Genomic DNA, 10239 nt, shown 5'->3' with positions numbered 1-10239 from the left:
GCTCCCGCCGGCGGGGCCCAGCGCCGGGGCCGGCGGGCAAGGGCCGCCCTGGGCCGCCCCCGCCCCGTGGGGCTATTGTTGGGCGGCGGGGCGGGCAGGCTGCGAGGCCGGTTCTCCCCGCCCGCGCTCGCTGCTCCCTCCCTCTCTCTTTCTCTCTCCCCGCGAGTTTACCCAGCAGTGCTCTGGTTCGGGCGCGTTTCCGCCGGTTTTTCCTGTTGGAGAAGGGAAGGGGGAGCTGTTCTCTCTCTCTCCGCTCGCAGTATATTTTTTCTCCTCCTCCTTCTCCTCCTCCTCCTCCTCCTCCTCCCCGGCTAGCTTTGTCTGGCTCGCAGCACCCTGCTCCAGCCCCGCGCCCCTGCCCCGCCGCCGCCGGGACGCGCAGCCCCTGCCCGCCGGTGCCCGGCGCCGTTTGATGCGAGGGCAGCGCCGCGGGAAGGGCTCGGAGGCGGCGGGGGCTCCGCCGCGGCGCTGGGCGTGAGCCGCCCCCCCATGCGAGAGCGGGGCCGCGGCTGCCACTGCCGGCTCCCGGCGTGAGCGCCGCCGGCCGGGCCGAGCCGTGCCGTGCCATGCCCGGGTGCGGGGCGCATCGTGAGGCTGCCAGAGGCTGCCGGCACCGGCGCCGCTCCTGCCGCCGCCGCGGCGACATGGTGTGAGCCCGCTGCCGCTGGGGACGCGCGGGCAGCCACCGACTCACCCGCTCACCCACCGACCGGCCGGCCGGGATCCTCGGGGGATCCAGCCCCGCACTGCAGCGCGGGGAGACGGACGGACAAACCGCAGCACCCCTTCTCCTTTCTCCTTCCCTTCCTTCACCTCCCTTTCCCTCCTCCTCCCACCATCCATCTATCTATCCATCATCCCCCCCGCCAACCCCTCCCAATGCTGAAGAGTTTCAACCCGGCGGGGCTGGAGTGAAGAAGGGAAGGGCGGAAGGGAGGAGAGAAGCGGAGCTCCGCGCAATTCACAGCTGCTCCAGGGAGGGGGGAGCGGCCTCGCTATTATTTAACAGAGAAGAAAAAAATATTTAAAGGAAAAAAAAAAAAAAGAAGAGACGGGAAAATGGCGAACGATTCTCCTGCAAAAAGTCTGGTGGATATCGACCTTTCCTCCCTGCGGGTGAGTGCCGGTGCCGGGGGCCGGGGCGGGGGCCCCCCGGGGCCGGTGCCGGGGCGCGGGGGGCCGCGGCCGCACGGGGGGAGCCCTCCCGCGGGGACGGGCGGGGGGACCGCGGCCCTGGGCTGCTTTTCCTTTGTTTGCATGTATTGGCATGTGCGTGGAAAAACAGGGCGCAACAGCTGCACGCCGCCAGCAGCCGGGTTCGCTGGCTGGGCTCTGCCAGCAGCCATCGCCTGAACAAAAGTGTAACCCCGCTTCTCTTCTCCCCTTTCCTCTCCCGCCCCTTCTGCCCCTTCCTCCCCCTAGGACCCCGCTGGGATTTTTGAGCTGGTGGAAGTGGTTGGCAATGGCACGTACGGGCAAGTCTACAAGGTTTGTGTCAGAATTTCTTCTCTTTTTATTGTTGCCGATTTTCCAGAGGGTACCCGGTGCCTGCGCCGGGCTGAGCACACGGCTGAAGGCGAGCCACCCGCACTGGCAACCGGAACAGTGAGGGCTGGTAGAAGTGTTGCCCTTGTCATTGTTGCTGGCCTTGTCAAGTTTGTCAGCCTCTTGGCTTCTGGTTTTTCAGATGGGTATAAATTACTCTCCCAAGTACCCGTCCTGTAATGATGAAATACCCCTTTATTGTCCTTATTCTTCTCTGTGCTCCTTCCAGAGAAATGACCAAACCAAGTGGACGCTGTCAGAGTCTGGCTCTGTTATACAAACACGTCCACAGGCTTATTCAGCTTTGCTGCTGGAAAGCCTTATGGAAGTTGCTGCTGCTGCAGTGACTTTAGACAAAGACATTGGCCTTAATTAAAATTGTCACCCGGTTTCCTTGTGAGTGTTGAAGCTGTGGAGTTGGGGGCGAGTGCATCTGATGGGCTGTGCAGAGGTGAGGGGTGCAGAGTGACAATAAGTGACCGAAACAGAGAAGCTTATTTTGTGGAAATCAGAATTCCCAGAATAACCTGTTTGACAAGTGTATGACTTTAAAAAATAGAAATCAGAGAGTGCCCATGTGGGTGTGAAACTAGCCTACTTTTTTCTTTTTTTCTTTTTTTACCCTTTAGTGTGCAGTCAGTGGAACAAACAAATCTTGAGCTTGCATGACTTTGCAGTGAGTGCTAGCTACTAGGATGACTAATTATTTGCACAGACTTAATACTTGGCTAAAGATTGAAGGCTCTAGCCTTAAACTATAGAAATGCAAGATGCATTTGAAGAGAGAAGGAGAGAGATGAAGATGCTTAGCTGCTTGTTTGGTTTTTTGGTTGCTTTTTTGTTGTTGTTTTGTTTTTCTTTTTTCTTATAAACAAGGGAGTGTAATTGGTCTGAGTTTCCCTGATGGCAAGATACTGCTGCTTGCAGCTCCAGTAACTAAATAAAGCGCTTTGCTGCCTCTTCTGCAAGTGAAACACATGTCAGTTTGTTATGAGGGCGTGAACCTCAGCCTTCCTGATGGAGATTTAGTCTGCCTGCACAGTGTATTAGTTGCTTTTTAAGACTTGAGCTCGAATAGCCAGGCTGCTGCTGTTGCTATAAAGCTGGAAAAAAAGAATGTGGCTCAAAGGGCCACAAGAGAGGGGGAAGATGAGTAAAAAGCAGCACTTTGACACAACCTCGACCATTTAATTTTTTTTCTGCCATTTCAAAGGATGCAATTTTTTTCTGTAATCATTTTCTCCCAGAGCTTGCATCATCTGAACCCTTATTAAAAAAAAAATTAATAGGGTGTGAATGTGGGACTTGAAACTCTCGTGTTAATTATTGCAGTTTAGTGCATTGTTTCTCAGTGTACTTGTTAATGCTTTTGAGTTAATGAGCAAAGTTCTCCTTAGTTTAACAGTCTTGACAACAGAAATGTTAAATTTTGTTTTCTTTAAGTAAGGTAGAGCTCTCCCAGAATAGTCAGCAATAGGCGTGAAATTGAGCACATGCATTTATTGTCTTGGAAGAGAGTTGAATGAGCACCTGATGTCATCGGTGTCACTGTGATAACGGGAGCAACAGGCAGTCTCTTTTCTTGCTGTACAAGCTGCTAGACAGTAATGGATTGACAGGTGTTTAAGTCTGGGTTGGCACTGCTTCTTCTTAGGTGTTTGCCCACATTTATGTTCATACACTGATGTACATGTGGACACCTAACAGGGCTGTATGTAAACAAATAACACCAAACCAAAAAACTTCCTTGCTGCGATAAAAATCTTTCTTTTTAAACTAATGAAGTTATGTTAAAAAAAAGCAGTTGTTGCAAAAGTTGTTGCAAAAAACCGCCAACTTTTCTTGGCCACTTTTTTTTGCTAGGCGAGATGCTCCACACCCAAAGATAAGACTGTATGTGTATGTTTTGAGGGCTTTCATAGGAACTGCATAACCGAGGGAAAAACGTGTTTAGGCCGAATTTGCTCGTTGCCTTCCGCTTTCCTTCTACCCAGCAACCCACTTCTTGAAATCCCTCTTCCTGGATGGTTTTATTTCCCTTGTAAGCGGCCTGTCATCCCGAGGGGCTGGGGGGTGGGGTGTCGGTTGCTTTTGAGGAGCCGAGCTGTAGTTTGGTGTACTTCCACATCCGTGTGCAGGCATCAGCGATGATGTCACCCGGGAGCGGGATTGGCTGGCTACCTGCCACTGCGGGGAGGACACGGAGGGAGCGGAGAGGGCATGACGTTATCTCTTTGTCTAGCTCATGCACCCGCCGATGATGCCGAAGGTCGCTTGCCTGGCTGGGGAGGCAGCTTTCCAGCAGCGCTGGGAAGGGGACGGCGCCAACCTGTTGAAAAGCAGAAAATAGCCCTGTTTTTCTTCCTCTTTGCCTTAGCTGAGCTAGCTGGAAATAGCTCATCTATCTGGCTGGAGATATTTCTGTAGCTAGTTCTACCTTAGCTGTTTATTTAGCTATATGTAGGTGTGTAGATGTTTATACGTGTATGAAATGCGAGGGCAGCCCTTGGATGTTTGGCACCTGAATGCAAGTGGAGTTACTCCCGCATTTTATGCATTAAATGGGTTGTCTTAGGTGGAATGTTACTGTGGGCCTGGGACCTCAGTGGTGACATGGTAAAAATACTAAGTTTTCTGTTGCTGTGCTTGAATTGGGGTAATGGCTTTAAATTGAGAGTAGGTTTAGATTAGGTATTGGGAAGAAATCCTTCACTGTGAGGGTGGTGAGGCACAGGAACAAGTTGCCCAGAGAACTTGTGGATGCCCCATCCCTGCAAGCATTGCAGGCTGGATTGGATGGGGCTTTGTGCAGCCTGGTCTAGTGGAAAGTGTTTCTGCCTATGACAAAGGGGTTGGAGCTAGATGATCTTTGAGATCCCTTCCAACCCAAACAGTTCTGTGATTCTGGAGTCTATAGAGTTTTTATTGTTTTTGTCTTCATAACCTTGCTTACACCTTCTCTGTGTGAAGAAGTGTTATGTGTCAAGAGCAGCTTGTTATGCAGTGGTGAATTAATGAGGGGAAAAAAAAAAAAGAAGGAAAAAAAAGAAAAAAGGAGGTTTCCCAGCCCTGGGTGTGTGAAAGAAAGGAAGAGGTGTTTTGGAGAAGCCTTCGCCCAGCACAGGGGAAGGGGCAGCAGGCCTTGGCTCATTCATTCATCCTGAGACTAAGCACAGCTCTACTGCTGCTCGGAAATCCTGGGGAACCAGAGTTGTTTTGCCTTTCTTGCTTGGGTCGAAACCCGACAACGATGGCGTGGAAGTTGCACCACTTAGCTTAGAGAGAAAGCAAAAGGTTAAACGCTGCCAAGTACGGCCGGCAGCGTTCCATCCTAGCCCAGGCGGGAAGGACCGGCCGCAGAACCCCCTGGGTCGCTCGTTCTCACACTTTTAAGGAGTCCCAGGCCAGTGCCGGAGTTGGGAGGGGGAAGTTTCCCTTGGGTAGGTCGGTATCAGCTGGCGGGAGCCGAGCGGCGTGTGCGGGCCGGCCCGGCCGCGCCTGTGCCCGCGGCGGGCGGGGAGCCCCGGGCCGTTCCCTCCTGAGCCAGCCCCGTCCCGCTGCCGTGTAACTGGGACTCGCAGCCAGCTCACCGAGTGATCGGCTGCCTTAAGGGCTTTTTGATCTTTGCAAGTAGTGGGAGAAGCATTTTTGGCATTGCTGCGGTTAGATTTTAGTTTTTCACATCCAGCAGTAAGCTTAATATGAAGTTTGGCTTGTGCCAAATGAGAACACACCTGAAATTTGTCTCAAGATAAGGTCTGAATTGGGTGTTTGCTTCCATTCTGGTTTTTGGTATTTTGTTTTTTTTTAATGCTGAAATTACCTGTGACCTAAAGGCAATTGGTTAATACTTCTGAAATGTTAAAATCTCTATCATCTGGTCATTCATAGAGGCATAAAACACTGTAATTTTGCTATTGACGCTGCACTGTTAACTTGCTTAGTCACTTTCTCTTTTGTTGTGTATGTGTCTGTTTTAAAGACATCTAACACTTTAACCATTGTGAGTGTGCTGTTACATCTCACAGACATCGTCATTTTCTTGTGGCAGCAATGACTTGGGTGGAAGGTTGTATTTGTGGGAGTTCTGAGGCATAACAGGAGTGCACCAGAAAGATGAGAATTAGGGGATGATACTCCTAATTGCCCTCGACACAGGCTGGAGTGACTTTCTAAGAGTCTTGTAATAGTTAATTCATGGTGAAGGCTTCTTTTGTTGATCTATGTTGCAGCCTTCCAAAACTGCATGTAAATGATGTGTATTGTCTCCTAACTGCTGGCTCGTAAAAGGAAGTGATGTAAGATGTGATCGTTTAAATGCTGATTTGAAAGTAAATTAAAACTTTGCTAAATGTTTTCCCACGCCAAGGATACCCTATTTTTGTCTTAATGGACTTTCTGTCTTTCAAGGTGACTGTGTTGGGGGGGTAGGAAGATAGGACAGTTCTTGGTATTCTCTAGTAACTCAGTTTAGGGTGTTTTTTCCGCTCTCTCTCCCCTTTGTTTCTCTCACTGCTAAAGGGACGTCATTGTGGATTCAAATGATTTTGCTAAACATGAACACAATTCCAGTCTTATCACTATAAAGACAAACTGTGCTGGGGATCAGTGAGGTCACTGGCTTTCAGGAACTGGTCCAGACCAGCTCTCTTAAGTACGAATTGCACTTCTTCCCTTACTCCTCTGATTTTTTTGTGGATTGTGTTGCAAAGTGAGACCTTGCTGTTTTAGAAATCATGAAGGACCAGACAGCAGCTGGAATGGTGGCATTTTTTGGGTCCTTCAGCTAGATGTTTACTCTCCTGTCCTCCCCTAAACTGGCTGAACTTTTGACCAGTTCTCCATCACCCAAATCCTTCTTAATTAAATACACAAAAGCGAGGCAGGTGGCCAGTGGGGATTACTGATATTTATTTTTATTAAAAAAAAAAAAGAAAAAGAGAAAGGAAAGTAGTGTGGCAGTTGTGGGTAACCACATGTCCCTCTTGTTCTTCCTCCCCCAGTTCCATCTGTTTGTCTGCAAAATGTGGGGGTTTTGCAAACTCCTGGGGCAGGGACTCCTTATTCTGAACTAATTAGAAGAGCACCCAGCAGTCTGGAACTTGGGTGTGTGCAAGGCTTCGAGGTGATGGATATAACAAGATCCAGCCCAGAGTTTTGTGCTGACTCCTAGAAATTTTTTTCTGCTTTCTATCAGAAGATATTTCAACTGGTGTGGATAAAATTTCAATTGAAATCATCTAGTACTTTCTCCTTGCTTTTTGCATGTACGGACTCTCCCCTTTGGCAATGGTGGGGGTTGTTGGGCTTGTATGGGTGGATGGTTTTCCCTATCAAGGTCTCTTCCTCTTGCACCAGGCATGAAGAAGGTCAGTAAGGCCTTATCTGTAAGGCCTGGAGTAGGGGTTTTTAGTAATTTTTAGTAGGGGTTTTTAGTTATTTTGGGATAGTGAAGAAAGGAGGAAACCAGGAATGTACACCTTCCATTCCTTAATTGATTTCTATTCTCTCCAAGCAGTGTCATGTAGTTTGGTGACATGTTCTCAACTTCCAAATGCCAGAGCCTTGGCTTGATAGTGTGCAGAAATCCTTCTTTTGGTCTCTGTGATGATGGCAGGTCTGCACCTCCCACCCAAGGGAATGATGTAGAGGAACGTCCCCAAAGGCAATGCAGCATTGTAAGAGGTGCTCACCCTTTGCATTTCCTTGCCTTCAGCATATACATTTTTTAGTATAAATTTTTTGGACGAGAATGCTAGCTAACTTTTCTCATGTGGTCTAGCATGTGTTTGTATGTACACATTGTGTTCTAGTCATCTTTTTAAGTGGTACTTGCTGTTGCAAGAGTGATTTTAGCCTGGTACGTTCTATGCCTACCCTCCTGAGATCTGTTTTCTGAGGAGGAAAGTGGTATTTTTGTTTTTTCCATTTTACATTTCTGACTGTACGCTCTGGCTCCATCAGGCTTTGGATGACGTTGATATTTAAGCTCAATAGCATTGACTTGCACAATGTGAGCTTGACTGTAGTCAAAGTTACAGTAAGATCCTTATCTGCATCGTTATTTTAGGTCTCAGCCCACAGAAAGTGGTGGAAAGAATTCAGCTTGCTTGAACGAGAGGTGGATTTGGGAGGGGATCTCATAGCTTTGCACAAGAGTTCTCTTATCAAATACTTTATGTTTGTAACATTATGGGTCCCTTATTACTTCTCAGGTTAGCACAGGCTCAAGAAAAGATACTGTTGGCTCTAAAATCAGACAGCTCTGGGAAGGAGGAGGAAAAAGCCCACAGTTGTGCATACCTCTTGGAAACCTTGAGGCAGATTTGATTGTAGAGGGCTTGGGGATTTTGACATTGCATCTCAATATTATTTTAAAGTGTATTTTCTGTTTTGGATGTGTTGTGAAACACTTTCACAGGGGCGCAAGAAATGTGCCACTAGTTAGAAGCTGTGGAGTGCTACTGAATGGCCAATATGCTGCTGTGAAACTCATGATACCTCCACCTAAGCCTCAGTTCCTGGTCCCTTGTCATATCCTGAGCAAGGCTTGATGTATCTCCTCCAAGGTGGCCATGGGGCCCTGTAGTCCTAACTCATGTGGTATCTGTTTCAGTGTTGGAAAAAGGACAAAGCAGCTTTTTGAAAGAGGAGCAAATACTGACTAGAGATTTGATAGTATTGCTGGCAAAGCACTCCACTGCTCTCCCAGGCTTTGCTGTCCTGCAGCAGAATGAAATCTGCTGTTCTGAGTGTAATTAATAATTATAATTTGACCTCAGTGGTGTTGGTTTTAATTTGCTGCTGATTGGAAAATCTGTGAAAAGCACCACTAAAGAAGGATGAAATCATAGACACTGGGAAGTGGAGATGCTCACCTTTTCAGAGAATTTGCACTTTTGAGGCACATTAGGATCAGATAGAGGTGTGGGTGGAGTAGGCATCCATACTTTACTTAGAAATTGGTGTAGCTAAGTCCTATCTCTAATGCCCTGTGCAGCTCAACTGGGGGCACAAAGGTTGTTGACCATCTTCCAAAGGTTCTTCTGTGGCCTCCTGCTTGATTTCACATTGTAGTTGCAAGTGAAGGGTGAAATCTCTGGGAAGATTTGGAGGTGGGAATGGATAGCAGGACAGTTCAAAGAGAAGCAGTCTACTGAAGGTGAATTTACAGAGGAAATCAGAAGATGAAGGAGAATATGGCTTAAATGCAGAGAATGAATTAGAGGACTGTTCATAATTGTGGACAAGAAAAAGTAGGGTGGAGTCAGGAAAGTGCTTAATATAAAAAAAAGTATAGGACACTTTAGTTGTTAGTAGAAACATATTAGCACATATAATTAATATTAAAAATATATATTATGAAAGAGATTAGCTTTTAGCCATGGCAGCTGACTAGTCAGCCAGGCCTTGGGCTTATGTGCACCAAGGGAATGTTCATGGACACTGGTTTTTGTGCTGATATCAGCATGGCCCAGGCTGAGGACACCTCTCTTAGTCCACCTAGCTGTGCTGTGACCATGTGCTAGAATAAGGGATGTCTTTTGGGGGAGATTGTTTCACACTCCTGGTAGAATGCTTCTTTCCCACCGGAGCCGCACCTCCCCGGGTTGCTCTGGCACTGTGGCTGTCATTATCTCTGTACAAATAGGACACTGCAAGTGCCAACAGGTCTTGATTGGCCTGTCTAGCAATAAAACAGCTAACGTGGTAAAACTCCTAACATGGATGCAGTTATACTGGTATTGTAGGGCTTATCTAGTATGTCTCTGTCACCTCCCTTTGGAGCTGTCCCGTGGCGCATCGATAACAGCTGCTCTCCGTGAAGGGATTGCAGTGACTCATGGCTTTGTACCTGGGGCTGAAGGAGCCACATGAACTGTAGCCACTCTCTTCCTGGAGCAAGGTGGTGCTACCCCTGCAAAAGGTCTGCTGTGGGCTGCGGTCAGGATGTGGCTGCTGGGGCTGTTGGTGGTGTGCCAGGGACATTTGTCTGCTTCCTCCCTTGCCCCTGTGTGCCTTGAGCTCCCCAGTAGCTCCCTGGCTCTGGGGCTGCTGGCGAGGTCCACTTTCTTAGTGCCCTTCTCATCACCACCCTGGTTGAGAAAGTCCTGAAAGATCCCTTTGGGCACCATAGGCTTGCAGTGTGATGCTGCTCCACTCTGTACCTGGTTTTCCTTCACTCTGCACGTGGAAATGCAGGTCCACACGTCCATCTGTGGCATCCCTCTGCTTCTTCTTTGACTACTTACTCTGTGATGTCTTATCCCCCAACATGGGTTTTCCTTTCAGTTTATCTATACATGGAGTTCCCCTTACTTCACTGGATGTTTTAGGGCTCTGAAAGTCATGCTGGTTTTATGTGTAAATATTTGGGTTACTTCTAGTGTTTTACCGGTCCATGGTATGGACTTGTTCGCTGTAGTTCCTCCACTTGGAAACTTCACTGGAGGACAGAGGTGAAATGAGAAAGTGTTGCTTAGGTAGGTAAAAGAATGGCAGCAGCTCAAAATAATTGGTTGAATCAAATCTGTTTTATTAACTTCCTGTGGACTACCAGGGCAATAGTTTACACTTGCTGGTTTATCTCATAGCTGATGCACCCTGGAACTGGCTCTGTTAAAAATTACTTTAAATCTTAAAAATACAACAATTTCAGTTAAGCTCTGGCAGTTTCAAGAGCTTCTTCCCAGG

General features: G+C 48.1%; 2 protein-coding genes across 2 annotated transcripts in view; one reads left to right on the top strand and one right to left on the bottom strand.

Annotated features, from left to right (window-relative positions):
* LOC120504569 (translation initiation factor IF-2-like) overlaps window positions 1-678 on the bottom strand; it is a 5554-nt gene extending 4876 nt beyond the window's left edge. Inside the window, exon 1 of the mRNA XM_039714178.1 lies at window positions 172-678. Within this exon, the coding sequence (XP_039570112.1) occupies window positions 172-646 (475 nt within the window). The 5' untranslated portion in view covers window positions 647-678. The remainder of the gene's footprint in view (window positions 1-171) is intronic.
* A 301-nt stretch (window positions 679-979) lies between these two features.
* Window positions 980-10239, top strand: part of MAP4K4 (mitogen-activated protein kinase kinase kinase kinase 4) — a 162052-nt gene continuing 152792 nt past the window's right edge. The window contains exons 1-2 of the mRNA XM_039714422.1: window positions 980-1116; window positions 1423-1488. Coding sequence (XP_039570356.1) covers window positions 1060-1116; window positions 1423-1488 — 123 coding nt within the window. The 5' untranslated portion in view covers window positions 980-1059. The remainder of the gene's footprint in view (window positions 1117-1422; window positions 1489-10239) is intronic.

This window comes from Passer montanus, unplaced genomic scaffold, assembly GCF_014805655.1.
Source record: "Passer montanus isolate IOZ18808 unplaced genomic scaffold, ASM1480565v1 scaffold3, whole genome shotgun sequence".
Taxonomy (NCBI): Eukaryota; Metazoa; Chordata; class Aves; order Passeriformes; family Passeridae; genus Passer; species Passer montanus.
Note: the sequence above shows the minus strand (reverse complement) of the source record. Positions and strands in the feature narration are given on the sequence as shown.